The 16,123-nt window shown below is 38.2% G+C and overlaps 1 protein-coding gene across 1 annotated transcript in view; it reads left to right on the plus strand.

Annotated features, from left to right (window-relative positions):
- Positions 1 to 361: 361 nt before the first annotated feature.
- Positions 362 to 16,123, plus strand: part of LOC104469878 (ephrin-A5-like) — a 39,361-nt gene continuing 23,599 nt past the window's right edge. The window contains exons 1-2 of the mRNA XM_010084602.1: positions 362 to 460; positions 3,951 to 4,260. Of these exons, the coding sequence (XP_010082904.1) occupies positions 362 to 460; positions 3,951 to 4,260 (409 nt within the window). The remainder of the gene's footprint in view (positions 461 to 3,950; positions 4,261 to 16,123) is intronic.

Genomic DNA, 16,123 nt, shown 5'->3' on the forward strand with positions numbered 1-16,123 from the left:
TGTTTGTTGGTTATGGAAATGTTTAGATTTGGAAGCTACTTAATTATCTGTCTCTGTCTTCAAAATCGTTTTTGTAGCCTACAAATAGTTATCTGTGTAGTATGCAGGTTTCCAAGACACTGAATGCCGCCTAAGATAAAACAAGGTTTAATTATGTTTGAAGAAAAGCTCTGTTTTGCTGTGTGTAAGCCAGAGTGCATAGAGACAAGTGACAGTTTTTGCAAGAAGGTTTGTAGATCCTATCAGAGTTTTGGAGAAGCGTTTTTGGTTGGTTTCTACCACAATACAATGTTCTGTTATGCAAAATCTAGGTAGGACTGGTTTCTTGCAGTGAGATTATATGAAGAAGCCTGATTACCGCATGGCTCCAGAAGGTCATGGGAGTCCAGATGAGGATCTGCCAGAACAGGATGAAGAAACTGAGAAAAGGAAAAGAACATCAGTAGCATTGCTGGAGACTGTAGGAAAGCACACTTTCTATTCTGAAGGGGACTGGAAGAAGGGATGAATTTACTACACCTTAAATGCAGCCAACAGGAGATCCGTTATTCCTGTCACCTTTACAAACATATCTGTTAACAGATTGCCCCTTCCCTCTGCCTGTTGTGCTTATGTGGCTAAACATTGATAAATGCTTTAATTTGGAATGGAACATTTGTTTCTCTCTTAATACCTGACATTACACTACTAATAAGAAGTTTTCAGCCTGTAAATGTTAAGTGTCTTCCTCTTGGATGTGGTTTAAAATTCTTGGAAATACGTTTCTGAAGTGTTTGCTTTAATAGCTTTGAGGAGTCTGAGCTGATGAATTTTTTTTTTTTAAGTTATTCATGGCCATTGCTTGCCTTTCTGTTCAGGTTAGAGGCCTTTGTTTCCTCTTTGAGGAGTTAAATAGAACACACTGCCATGTAGCTGGATGAATGAGAACGGTCTCAGTGTACTTTAAAAGGCATGCTGGAGATTTTGTAGCCTCTTTTGCAAAAAATAAAATTAGTTCTACATTTCTTCAGTACACATACTGAGGTTTTGGTTACTGACTTCGTTAAGTATTACAAGAGGGGAAATAAATACCTGCTTTCTTCTTAGTTAGCTAATAACCACTTTTCAGTGTTGCTGTTACTATATGGAGTGAAGAAACTTTACTCAGAGCTGCTTGATAAAATGTCTTGGTACATGTTTTCCCTGGAGCACTGCTGGGCCAGCAGAGTCAGCTAAAGGCCAGTTTAGATCATTTAAAATATGCACCATTGTCTTCCTTTTTTAGACATGTAAATGTAATAAACACTTTCTGGCTATGGCAAGCGACTGTGGAATTAAAATACTGAGAGAGCAGGGGAGCAGGGAGGCAAGGGCTTTGGAATAAAAGGACTTCGTTGTGTACTTCACCCTCAGACCTGCTTTGCAGGCAGCCCTTGCTTCTTAGTTTCCACGTGTTTGACAGGCAAGGGTGTGCTTGGGCGAATGAAGACACTCAGCTGCTTCGGCACCCATTTCGGGAAGCAGAAATAAGAATGAGTCTACTAAAATACCAGTGATCAAAGAGGACAGCTCTGTTGTGGTTTTGTTTGTTTAACAATAATACAGTAGGGGACTTTGCCTAAAGGGAGTCAGATGAGCTCTTGGTTTGCAGCATTGGGTGGAAGAGCTCACTGGTCCAGTTTACAAGTTTGATTTCATTGCTAGTGCAGATTTAAGTGTGATCACAAATTTAGTTGTCCATCTCTTTGTATTTATCAACTCCATTATCATAGACTGTGCGGTCGGTTCTTCCCTTCAAATTCAGCCGTTTACAGTACAGACTGTCTGGGAAATGTCTGTCTAGACTCTCATTTTGGTTAAAGGAGAGAAAAAGCTACTTCTGAAGTGTGCTGGGTCTCATTCCAGTGTATCTTGGGCCTAAACAGGCCAGATGAATTGGACTTGAGAAGTTCCTATTTTTCTCCATTGACTTAAAGAGAATGTATAGAAGCAGTTCACATGAGGTTATTAGTGTTGTAAGAGTCTAATGTTAAGGAGGCCACTCTGATCCTGAATGTCTGCAATTACCTAAGTGTAGTGCTGAAAGCATAGTTTCCGTCACAAAACCATAATTGGGCATTATTGTGAAGGCGCAGGCTGATATAGCAGGTTACCTTGAGAATCACTTGAGAAAACTGCATTGTCTGTCCCTTGCATGGTTAACAAAAGTGTGGGCACACACATACAAATATATAAAAATATATATTCATTTTTACTTACTAAAACTGTAATTAAAAAAAATGAGAATCATTGCCAGAATGTGCCTTTCCTATTCATAACTTATAAAATACTCTTTTTATTACCTGTTAGAAATGGCATACTGCTAACTGATGCAGAGAACAGACACCGATTTGAAAACAATACATTTTTGCAAATGTATTAAGACACTATCTGTTGAGGTGACAGGTTTTGAAAGCACTGGAGTACAAAAATATATATATTTTTAGCTAATGATTTAGATAAATGTGAATTCTCCTGGAAGAACGGTTGTTCAGAGAGGCTTTCCTGTGTTACAGAATGGAACTGTGAGGCTGTGCACTGTCTGAAATTATACAGATATATAATGATTTGATGCATGTTCAGTTTTTCCCCTTTAAATAAGCTATTTTATTGAATTTAAATTATTGTAGGGATATGAAAAGGTGTAGTTTGCTTTGTATTTATCCTCGAAGGGCCAGCAGATCATTGCTTTTTCTCTGAAATTAGATAGAAGTATCCAGATGGCAGATTTTAAGCCCATCAGGTGTTTAAAATATGCCCCTCAGCTAAAAAGAAGTATTATAGTTAAATCTGTCATGGCCTTTTTATTGCTCTGTGGTACACTTGACAGCTGCAGCCGTGAAAGAGAGAAGCTACAAGTAGGCCAGTTGGCCTGAAGTGGAATAGGTCAGTGGTTGGTTTCTTTAGCTGCCCCAGGGAGTTTGATAGACATACAGGCCTGATTTATGCAATTATTAAATCCATCATGGTATAAGCTCCCCTGGAGACAGTGAATTTGTTCCCATAGTTTCTACTACATCCTGTGGTAGGCATTACAGAAGTAATGTAAGTGAAACATGGAGGGGTGAAAAAAGGACACCCTCCCCAACCGCAACAAAACAAGAATCCCACATCTCTAAGGACTCCTGAGTAATACTAGTAGTACTAATAAAGTGCATCTGGGCTGGTACCTTGCACTGCTTTTTTCATCTGGCGCTCATTCAGACCTGTCATGTTAGGCTGAATGCTGATCATTCGTATCCCAGAATCCTTTTATCTGAACAGAGCAACATCTACACTGTGTGCTTTTGGCAAAGGAGATGCGCTGCTTTTCAAATGTCTTTAAAAAGCAATACAGTCTCTTCTTTGCATCTTGATAAACTGCTGCTAATCATGAAGAAAGAGTAAATCTGTTTGTGATCTTGTAGTGACTATAAGTACTTGCAGTCAAATCAGCTTTCAGTGCAGGGATGATTACTGCCTGATTCAGAGAAGAGGATATGTTTGGGTTCTTTATTTGCATGCATATGTAGGTGTTTATGTAGACACTGACTTGGGGAGACTAATACAGTTTTAGCTTCTTTGCTTCTTCTTGCTTCTTTCTCCAATTGAAAAAAAAAAACAAAAAACAAAAAACAAAAAACGAGACAAATAATGCATATACTTTCTTTGTTTGTTTGTTCAATAAACCATAGGGAAGGATAGCCTATAACTTTGTGTGCGGTAGCAGGAGACACACGTTGCAAGACAAGAGAGCAAAACCTTTATCCAGAAGGCCATATGATCATAATCCTGCATAAACAGTCTCTGATAGCTCTGGTGAATTGTAAGGGATATTTTTGAGAGTGAATGTGCATGGCTGGAGCGAAATGAAGTACCACTAGTGATGCCCCTTTTATGAGAACGTTATCCTGCAGCAAGGTATCTTGAGTTAACTGTGCTTACATCTGAAGTCTTCCTGTGATTTCAGATTCCAGCGGGGTGACTACCACATCGATGTCTGCATCAATGACTACCTGGATGTGTTCTGCCCTCACTATGAAGACTCGGTGCCAGAAGATAAGACCGAACGTTACATTCTGTACATGGTAAATTTCGATGGCTACAGCTCCTGCGATCACACCTCCAAAGGGTTCAAGAGGTGGGAGTGTAATCGGCCACATTCCCCGAACGGACCATTGAAGTTCTCCGAAAAGTTCCAGCTCTTCACGCCCTTCTCACTAGGATTTGAGTTCAGGCCAGGCCGGGAATATTTCTACATCTGTGAGTATATAGAGATTTACCACTGCTGCACAGCAGGTGCTAATTTTTCACCTATGCTTTGTGGAAATACAGAAGGACAAACAGTATATAATGCAGATGTCTCACAGTGAATGCAGGCTTAACTGTCCCCAGATACATTAGCTAGGGATCTAGCTAGTAAAAATGAGATTAAATCACAGCTTCTTTTCTCACATGAAATAGCATGTCAGCCTGTTCACTGAACTGTGGCTGACTGTTAAAGCAAAATGCACAATTACGTTTATTCCAGCACTCTGAAGTAGAGGAGGAGGAGGAGGGGGAGGGGGCAAGAAGGGTAGAATGGAAGCTATCCCAGAATATGAGGAAAAATAATTAATCCTTTGCATGTGAAATTCGTGGATTTTCTTATTTGTTCATATGAAATACTGTTGTCTCCGTAATATTTATCACAGGGAAAGTGACTTTGTCGTTTGTAAGTGTTATGGCTGCTGATGTCAGTAGTCCAGTAGTATTTAAAGTTGTAATTTCTTAGGGTAAATACTTCTAGCATCAAGCCAAGTGGCTTCTTTTTTCTTCCTTCTTTTTTTCCCCTCCTTTTTCTTAGACGAGCTGTTTCTGTCAGCATGGGCAATGTGGGGTGCAGTGGGAGCAGGTGGCAAGCAGGGGGGTGTGAATGGGCTCACACACCTTCACGCCCACTCCCCAAAGCACTGGGGACGGAGCACCCTCCCAGAGCTGTGTTCTCTTGCACAGCGGTCTGCTTGAGTCTGCTCTAGGCACCCAGAGGAGATGCAGGATAACATCTGGGGCTAAGGAAGTAAAAACAGCAGGAAGTTAAAAACCCGTGGGTTGAGCTATGACTGATTCCCTGACCCCACTGTGCGGTTGATACTCATTCAGCTGTCTCATTTATTTAATCTTCCAACGCAGATCTTATTTCATAAATTTGTTTTGTACCTGAATCTTCTGCTCCTAATAAGGTTTGACTGCTCCAGCAGTATTTTTTTTTCTGTTTTTAGTTTTAGACTAGAGAGTTTAAAGCTTTGGACAGACTGTAGATCCCAATAAATATTGCCTTCGTATGTGTAGCTGGCCTTTCTACTCTGAAACAGTCATTCCACCTCATTTCACCAGAGAAACTGAGCATGATGCCTGTTTTTCAGCCTCATTTCTTCAGCACTGAGAGTTTTATTTCCCTTTCTAAATCTACAGTTTTCCATTAATTTATTTTTTTTCCGGCAAATTAAAACCTCTAATGAGTGGTGATTCAGCATCAGAACAATACCTTGTTCTTGTGCTGAAGCATAGTAGTAATGATAATAAATAATAATAATAATAACAACAACAACAATATGCTCATTAATTATTATTATTTAAAACCAAACTGTAATGTTACTTTAAAGTGTTGTTTAATATGGTCGTGAGAAATCGTGTAGAGATATCAGAGTTAAGAGGATAATGTTCTAGGATAAATAAATCTGTACTGTGTAGGCACAGTCCTACTCTCGTCACTCACAAAAGCTTGCTTTTAACTTCAGCAGTTTTGTGTCATTCAAAACTCCAATATCAGGCTCCCCGGGAACAATTGGTGGCAGGTTTTTGCTTGTTTCTTTGTTTGGTTTTTTTTAGTTCAGTTCCTGAGCATCAACATCATCATCAAAAAGCAGGAATACTTAAGCTAAGGAATGCAGTCTTTACCATTACATGATCATGATAAAATATAGCACAGGGATGGCATCAGTAGTTACAAACATTAAAATTAAAAACAAATTGGTTTTCTAAATTTTAAAAAAGAAAGAAAGTGTTTAGTAAAAGTGGAAACTAACCATGAAAGTGAAGGAAAAAAATATGAGAAATTGCGACTTGGTCTGTCTAGCTAATAGCTTCATTGCTAGAACATACAAAAACCATTGAACACTCAAGCAAGACGTTATTGTACAAATGCACCCATGTTGCTTATGCCTGGTTTTCCTTGTTTGTGGTTAAATTCAATATTTCACCAAAAATCATTATGTATCTTTGATAACATTCATTTGGCTGGGTCATTTAACTGTCAAGGGCGCCCTTCCAAATAATTGTTCCAAAGTGCTTTAAAATATGAAGAGCTTTATGATATTCAACTGCATTTAGATGGCATTATTTTTTTTCAGTGAAAGGTAAAATAGGAAAAAATTAGCAGCAAAGAGGTGTTCATTTACTAGTAGCTTATTGACCTGGCATTCACTGAAATTAAATGTTTAGGCATATTTCAGAGACACAAAAGCATTTTTCATTTTTTTCTGTAGTTCAAGTATTTTTGCCCTCATCCTTCGCTCTGCTGAGGGCAGTAACAAGGTTGGCAATGAAGCAGTTGCAGAGAAGCACTGTACACTACATTAACAATTAAATGTAAACCTTCTCGAGAGAGAGTTGGCTTTCTTTCCTGAAATGTTTTTCTCTTAGTTTGTGCTGAAGAAAGAAGATGGTGAAAAGTTGTTCCCTGTTTCCTTATCAAAATTGTAAGCAGTCTCTAGTCTGGGCTACAGAGACTGCCTTTGTTATCTTTCTGCATCTACACGTTGAAGAAATTACTGCTTCGCCGGGGAAGGTTTCCTTTCTTCTGCAGATCTGAAACCTTTGCCCTCTACTGAGGAGAGGGGGAAGGCTGTCTCTGTAGCATCAGTCTGGTATATTCTATTTAAGGGTTATAAAATATGTCATATAGTCTAGACTTCTGGAAAGAGAAGTATTAAGTGGTTGTTTAGGTACGTAACTGAATTACTGTCTGGAGCTTTTTTGAAAATCTTCTCAGTTTACCTTTTAAGGATGTGACTTGCCTCTTTTCTTCAATTATTTTCAGAAAATGCAATCATTTGAGAACAATCACTGTCTCTTTTTCTGAACTGTTGGTTTTGAAAATGCCACTTTTCTTTGTTGTGCCCTTGCCTTTGTATATCACTCAGATGAACTTGAATTCTTTGCATGTTCATTCTAGGAAAATACAAGAAAAAATAATCTATTTTTCTGATATCAAATTTACACTGAAGAAGTGAGTTAAACATTGCAGAAATGCAATCAACAGGTACTGATTAAGTTTACATTTGAAAGAAGAAAAGGTTATTGAATATTTACAGATAAAGTAAATATTGTTTAGTTAAGGAGTGCACAGTCGGGGGCTGGGGAAAGTAAATAATAGATCATGACCTGTAGTCTTGATTTGTACTTAGTTCTTAGCTGGTGCTCACCTCAGATTAGTGTATGTTAGCATGAAAACAGACAAAATAATATTCCTACTGAAACAGAAAAAAGATGAAATATAGAGAAAGCAGAAACTAGTACTTAGTGGTACGACAGTGACTTTAATGTCCTTCAGAAGGGAAAATAAGTTTGGGTATGCGGATTAAAGTGGGGTATTGTGCAAGGCGAGATAAAAAGAGGAAAAAAAGAAGATCCTAAAATGTATAATCTTATATAATTGTATAATTCAAAATAAGTATGTAATTTTCATTACTTTAAGTTAACTGTGGGTGTTTTATTTTTGATAATGTGCTAAGTATTGAATAAAATACCAGTAACAACTTCAGCAAATATACATCACAGCTGTTGGAATGAAAAAATGAAGACATGGCTAGAACCAGACTGGTGCAGATTGCTGCGGAATCCTGACCACAGTTTCCAAACCAGCCTCCTGTGTCGCTTTAAGATAGACCACGTTGCTCTTTTCTTGAAAACGATGTATCATGGGTGTAGTGTCAGAAGTTGTGCTAATATTAAGCTGTAACATATGCTTTCTTCTGAGTGATCAGTCCAGTTATTCCATCAAAGAATTCGGTATTTGACATGGTTTACCCTTAAGAAATCTGTGCTGTTTTTATATCCTTCAAGATTTCATATGTATTGTTTATTTAGTCATTTGATCACTGTAAATATTGTCATTTATGTATGCTTATACACTTTTCCTAGAGAGACCATGTAGGTTTGCTCTTTTTCACTGTTCTCTTGCTGCTCTTCTGTTCTCCACAAGATCTAGAAGGGTTTTGCTAGCAGTTAGCAGGCTTCGTGTGTAATTTATCTAAACATAATTTAAGTGGTTCCTTCTCCATTCTTATTGAGAAAAGAGCTGCTTTCATCTTGTAAAAATCCTGTTGTCTTACCTGTGGCTTATTTGTGGAAACTTTTTTGTTACTGTTTCTTTCTAGTTTTATCTCATGCAGGTGTCTTTCTGATTTTACTTCAAAATGCTTATTCTGTTTCTTTGTATCACCTTTAATGATGTGTGATTATCACTGTATCTTTGTTGTCACCATGTCTTTGCATGAAGCTTCTGATTGTCAATTCAGGAAGCTTTTGTTGTAACCGTATTCTTCCTGACCACACCAGGATTTGAATTCAATTATGATTATAAATAATATTTTTAATCGTTCTTAAATTTATGATTAAGAAACTGCGTCTGTGAAGTGCTTACAGTTGTACATACACTTCTTTTTAGTAACATCCAGTTTTCCCATACTCCTTTTCCTCATAGAATACATTCCCAGGGAACCTACTGTTACCTGTTCCCTTGGTTTTCTTAATGTTTGCCTTTATTCCCCATCATCCTTGTTTCTCTGCACTAATTCCTTTTTGGTTTTTTTTCCTGAAATTTCTGACCTCCTGAGGGCTTTTCTTCAAATTACATTCCACTCTGATGGTCTTAGCTGCTGCTTCTATAGAAGAACTTGTGATTTTCATAGTTTCGGATACAAAATTGTCTATCTTCTGTTAGCTTGTTCCATCTCTGTGACTGGAAGTTGTCCTCACCATGTTCCAAAAACTGTGGGACTGTTTGAATCCTGCTGTCATTTTTCTCTGACAACTGCTGGGTAGCTGGACCATCTCTCTGCAACCATCTGCACACATCTGGAGGCTTCTCTGTTTCAAAAGATCTTAAGGAAGAAACAGTAGTAGAAAAAAGTGTTTATAATGCCTCCACTTCTTTTTGTTATACTGTTGCCTGTTAATTAGGTAGTTACCTTATTAATAAGGTATTTAGCTGAACCTTTGTTGAGGTAGTAACAGTCTCTCATGACAGTTAAACTGAACTTACTCTCTTCTCCCTTCTGCCATGTTTTGTGAGTGTGTGTTTACATGTTGAGTGCTATTATTGTTCTTCAGTTTCTCCTGTAATCCTCTAGCAAGCTTGTCTGTCCTGTGCAATTCCATGTTTCATGGCAGGTTAATGTTTGGGAGGGTTACTGTCTTTTTGTCTCAAAGCTGTAAGTATATTTTAAAATCATTATCATTGTTACTTTGTTCCTGTTCCCTCCTTTCCACCTGAGATGCTTGCAGTAGAATCTGTGCTTGAAATGTTTTCTCCGGGTGAATTCCTGGAGATGGGGGAGGACATGAAACCACCACTGCTTGGTGGTGGTGGTAAGGATTTTTGGTTGTTAACAAAGAATTATTTACAGAGTTTAGAAGTCTAACTCACAGGGAGGAACTGTACATATCCCTCTACAAATCAGCAGTTAGCATAGGAAAGGCACTGCCCACTTTTCATGGGAATTAACACAGACCTAACAAAACCTTTCTGTGACTAAGACCCTGGCATAGCTTCCCAGATTACCAGCTTGGCTATTTTAGTTTGGTTGGGTTGGTTTTGGTGTAGCAAGAATTAAGAAAGGGGACTTCATAGAGGCAAGGCTGAGTAGCCTGTGATACTACGAGGGAGAAAACTACTGAGAAATCTTTATGCTGTAGTTTGTTAGCAGCTACTTGGTATATTTCTTGTGCTCAAAGAATGGTATTAAACAGCTGCATGGAGCTCATTGCTCTTGCCTGAGCATCAACTTAATATTAGTGGATATCAATGTTTTCCATGAACAGGCAGAACTCACTGTAAGATGATTATTTGATTTAGGGATCTTGGCATGTTTGCTAGAGGTTTAGTTTGATGTAATGGGAACAGATAACAGAAAGATTATGAACTGTAATCTTTACCTATCAGAAAAGGTAAATGTGATTCTCCCTAAAAAAACATACTTCTCTCTCTTTTTTTCATCCTGTTACAGACCTGGAAGTGCTGCTTTTTTAGAACCAGTTGGTGTTGTTAGCGTAGCCGTTTATACCGCTGACTGTAGATCTGCTGGTAGGAGGTGCTGTGTGAGGACAAAAGTATAATATTTCTCAGGTTTTGAGTCTAACTTATTTGGGAAAAACCCTGCTGGAAAAGCAGATAATGTAAAGAAACCAGTGTGACTAACTCAGTTGCTTCCTGGAGAATATGAGAATCAATCAAGGGTTACTGTTGACAGTTGGGCTAGTGGTTAGGTTACTTACTTTTTCTTGAGGAAGTCAGCAATTACTTTTGTTGTCTCCTAGCTGGGGTAGCGCAGCAATATTTAACTAGTGACACTTTTTTTTTTTTTTTTTTTTTTTGTTAAATTATTCTTAATCCAGCACTTGGAATATATGGTTTCTCTGTAAGGAGTCATACTGGTAAGGAAAAATCTCATAACCAGCAAACTGACCTTGGCATAAGTGGCAAGTTATACCATCTTGGAAAATCAAATAAAGCACAGTGGATGTTTTATTGATGCATTTACCAATGTAAATGTAAAGACACTGTCTGCCTGATTTTAAAGTTGCCTTTATATAGGGGAGAGTTGCTCTTTCTGGGAGTTTCTGTTCCTCTGTTTGTAATTACGATAAAGGCTGGACATCTCTTGGAATCACCTGTTTTGTACCTTGTGTATCTGCTTGTTCAGGCAGTTGGTCATTTTGTATGCTTCTAATGCTATTTGTGTCACAAAGTCCTTGGCTAAATCTCTTATTTGGCTTCTTGACCAATACCTATGACATCTTCTTCTGTAGGACAAAATAAGACTGAAACATGAAAACCGGTTGCTTTGCTTTTTCCACTGAGCATAGTCTACAATTGTGTGAGAAGATCTTTCAGCAAAACCCCTGTTTGGGTGGGGTTTTTCCCTCATATCAACAACTTATATGGTATAAAAGGCCTGGTTTGGATGTTTCCCCCTTTGAATCTGTCAATATTGGCACTCAAAGGTTTGGCTTGGGGCAAAGTTTGGACTTCAGCTTCAGAAAGTTGTGCACTCTCTAGAGAAATGAATGGAGCAGATCAATGGTAAGTCTTGCCATGCCATACTTGACTTATACTGGGGGCAGTGGAGTCATGGTATTTACTGCAAAGGCTTCACTTGTATTAGAATTTTTTTCTACTCATGGAAACGGTTGACTTAAGTTGGATATATTTAGCTTTGAAAGTGAAGTCTGGGTTTGTCTTTCAGCAAGTGAAATAAGGCTGTCTGTCAGGTGTCAGTTAATGCAGGTACTTCTGGTGTTCATGTTTTCTCGTTGCTTTTTGAAGATGTGAGGTCAGAAAATTCCTTTTGGAACTCTCTCTCCAGACATCCTGGTTCATACCAAAAGCTAAAAAATGAAGGTTAACTAAAGAACAATGTTAAAGGATGCTGAGGGAATTACAAACATTTTTAGTGTGTTAATTGCACTTTTATTTTGGGGAAACATTATTTATTGCCAGGTCCTCCATTAAGCGTTCAGTCAAGATCTGGTCAGCATAAACACTGAAGCTACTTGGACAGCAGTGGGCTCAGACATGCCACTCTACTATGAATCCTGCTTTGATAGCTAGTTTACCAGAATCACTCAAGATATTCTGAATGAAATCAAAGCAATTTAAAGGGTTTGATAAATGTGTACTTTAAAAAATTTTTTTGTGTGTGATAACATTAGACAGACAAGGAAGGTGACCTTTAAAAGGGAATTCATGCTTAGCTTAGTGTGTAGATTAAAGGACTGGTTGCTGTTAGAAAGCATCAGAAGAATTAAATGCTGGTACTGCTAAAAAGAAAGCAGAAACAATCACCAGTGCCTAATAGATTTTGATGTTGATAGTGTTCTTAGACTCTTCAAAGGGAGTGTTAAAACCTGTTGAATAATTTGGGACTCGGGAGAAATCCATATAAGAAAATGACGAGAGAACCCACAGAAGTGCTGGTCTTTATTGTTTGAGTTTTTTCAAAAGAAATGAATGTCTTTCAGATAACAAGTTGAAAGAAGCTTATTTGGATTCATGTGCTTCAAAAATTCAAGTCCTGATAGCAGCAGAAATATAAAAGAGGGGAGGATATACTATATATCTGCAAATTTGAAAGCTGTCTCATGATCATATTATATAATGTCCTCACTCCTGTAGGAAGACCAGTGACTTGTGTTGCTTTCTACTGAAGTACTGATTTTGAACATTAGAAGAACGAGGGAGTGCCCACAGACAGAAAGGATGAAGGACAGGGTTTTCTTTCCTCTGTCTCTTTTGCCTTCTTACCTAATGTGCTTAACAAAGTTAAGTTCATTTTGTAGGAAAATAAGGCATGTATTGAATGTTGTTATGTGATCATCGGATCACAAACATTAGAAAGATAGATTGGTTAGACCTTGGATAAAAGACCTCCAAGGAACATTAGGAACTCGTTAAGGCCATATGTGACACACCTGTCTTAAGGCAAATGGTGACCGAATATTCCATACTGGTGGCTATGGATTGGTATAATTTTAACATTTGTGATTGTTATAAAAATCCCCTTGCAACTTTCTTAAAAGTAAGTATTTAAATTCCAGTATTCTGCTGGAAGTACAATTGAATTAGTTGCACACAGCCCTTTAAATCCTGATAGACCATTCATCATTCCTTGCTTTATGTGAGTTTTAATGTTCAACAGCTACAACTTAATATCTCAGAGATACTGAGACTGGGATACTCGCCCACCGCACTTCAGTGGTGGGTGAGGCTCTTGGCAGTGGTACTTCACTGGTGTGTTATGAGGTTAATAAGGTGGAGCATGTGGATTCCTTGGATGAAAGAACTCATAGCAGTGGAGAGTATTATTAATTATCTGAGGACTTATAACTGTAACAGTGTTCTAATTTGATTTTTGAGCAAACTGAAACCTGTTTAATGAGCTGTTGTATTGGAACTATGAGTTTTGTAACATGGAGCAGATGCCAACAGAAATGGAAATAACATAGCAGTAACATTTGGAATAACAGTGTTGTATTTCATTGCCTCCATGTCATCAGCATGTTAGTCCCCCTGTTCCTCAGACCAGCTCACCAAGGCAGCACTTCCTCTGCTGATACTATCTGTGTGTCATGATACAAACTGAGTATGTATGTATGCCTGAAACCAATAGACCAAAACCAAACTCTCTCAATGAAAAAATGCTTCCACATGCTGAGCAATTAGGTAATTAACTTGTTTCATAAATTAATATTCAACACTCGACTCCATATTTCCAGAAATGCTTGGATTTAAAAGAAGCAAATTTGTTTCTAAGATCCTCTGATATTAGAGGAGGCTGTAAAATAGGAGAATGTTATGGAATTCTCAGTAACTTTTTATTTCCCAGTAATGTGTACTGTTCAAAGGGGCCAAGACTGTGAGCTCAAAATGGCACATGCAGTTAGTACACCTGTGTCTAATATTCTTGGCAAGTCAATATAAATCATGTAGAATAAGATTTTTCACAGAGTGTTTGGAAATGCATGGAAGTGCTTTATTCTGAGAAATTATAGAAATATCTTTTCAGACTTCCGAATGTTTCCACTTTCCCTCAGGAAAGCAGCAGGTCATCCTCAAATCTACATTATTGGCCAAATGAGATTTTTACTGCCTCTAAAATCTCCCTGGCTTCCCATTTACTTCATGGATAGTTAATATTTTATGTATCAAGTGGTATAGCCAGCTAGATACAGCACTGCTTTAGGGAATTAAGAAGGGCTTGAAGGGGTATCAGAATCTCACTTGTGCCATACCTCTATGCACAAAAGTAACCAGGCTCCTGATGATGGATATGGGGAATAATGTTGCTGTTGGTGATCTTCTGGGGGTGAAATGATATTAATTATTTGAAGAATAATCAGAATGGCAGTATATTAATCAATTTAAAGAGCCCTGACAATTCAGTTGTAGTGGCATTCAAAATGTGTTCACAGAAAAATAGACCAGAACAATTTAACTTACGTTTTAAGAGTTGTAGGCAGGGATATTGTGAAGATACGAGCTTGGATTTTTTTTCTTGTGTGTTTTTTAACAAATCTGCTTTTAGTAATGCAAGGTCATCTTCCTGAATCTTTGTGCCTGTGTCATTAAAAACTGCATGTGGCCTACTTCTCTCTAATATTTTAAGGTTTTGCAGAAGATATTCAGCTGTGATGTATTGCAGAATGCACTATCCTACAGTATAGAGCCCTGGATTGGGAATGAAGTCAGGATCCATAGCCACAACTGCAGCATGGCTTGCTGTCTGTACACATGTGAATGTACCTGTACCAGAGAAATCTTGAGCAGAAATAAAGTAGCCTTAGGCTGGAAAAGGTGTTATGGCTTTCTTAAGTATCTGTAAGAAAAATGCAACCTCTCCTCTTGAAGAGGGCTTAGTATTAACACCTCTCTGCTTCTGGCTGGTGATGCAGAGAGAAGTCATGAACTTGTTTTTCCCCAGTTATGTGTGCAGTTCCCATTGGTGCTTCCTGGAGGTGGGACTGACTTCCTTTGGTCCTTTCAGTAAACAGCATCAAGAAGAAGAGAAAAATAGCATACTCAAAACTCCACAGGCACCTTAGCAAGGTAGAAAATGTGTTTCTTTCTCAGGGAGAGGTGCAGAAGAAAAGCTTAATGTTTGTTCAGAAATAAGGTATGTTCCCGTGAGGACGATGACAGTGCTGTGTAGTTCAGATGTGAGCAACCAACATGGGTAGGTTATTGTTTAGCAATTTCTTTTCTCAAATTTTCTTATATTTCACAAGACTTTTAAAATTATTTTAGTTGGCAGTTGAATAAGCAGGCAAATTATTATGCTACTGGAGTTTCAAATTAATGATGATGTGTAAGAATACATTTAAGGTATGTTTGTAACAAGACAAACCCAGTTGTTTGAAGCCTTGAAATACAGATATTATTTCATTTTCACTATTGATATTGCTGTATCTCTTACCTGGGTCTCCGTGGGGTAATCTGTGTGATCACAAAACCACCTCTGAAGAATGAAGCATCATCTGCTTGAAAACTGTTTGGCAGTGTGCTGTGAAGCACCCACATTCCAGCCAACATGCTTTGCTGCAGTTTTGAGCTTAACCTGGGGAGATTTTAGCTGTCTCCCATCATAGCACTAGAAAATGCTGCCAGCTAGGTAGCAGACAGCTCAGCCTCATGGTTTGTGGTAACGGGCTCCTATGTCTGTGCCATTTCCAGCCTAGAGTAGGAGGGTGTTAGGTGGCTTTCACTGCTGACCCTTTTCCTTCAGTCCAAGCAGAGTCATCAGCCAGTATGTTTAGAAATTATTGCCAGAGGTAGGGTTCTTCATCTGTAGCGCTACACCTGTGGTAGCTTTGCTTAGAAACATACGCCAGTGCAACAGCATTTTTTGTTTGCAGTCCCACTTGAAATACTCAGTGGCAGCTCAAGCGAAGCTGTATAAATTAGTCACTGTCACGTTTAGGCATTAAAAGTGGAATTAGTAATTTATATTAATCACAAATATTTTCTCCAGCTTTTATTAACAAGCAGATTGTCTGCCAGAATGCTTTCTGGAAGACATTTTTTTCTCCCAACTGCCATAGAGAACAAAACAGTTATTATGGGCATTTAGGTAAAGATTAACAGTTTCAGCATTTCATTTGAGGATAACTGTATTTTGCTATACATTCCACTTCAGCACAACCATCACTGCCAGCGTGATTTGTCACCTCTGTGATAAAATTACACAGTGGAGACACAAGATGGTGTAATTCATTTTAAGAGCAGAAACAGGTTAATCAACAACGCAGAATGAGGTTAAAAAACAAACCAGACCCACATTTCTTAATTTTTTGGCAATTCCAAATA

Source organism: Pterocles gutturalis, unplaced genomic scaffold, assembly GCF_000699245.1.
Source record: "Pterocles gutturalis isolate BGI_N339 unplaced genomic scaffold, ASM69924v1 scaffold3675, whole genome shotgun sequence".
In the NCBI taxonomy this organism is placed as follows: Eukaryota; Metazoa; Chordata; class Aves; order Pterocliformes; family Pteroclidae; genus Pterocles; species Pterocles gutturalis.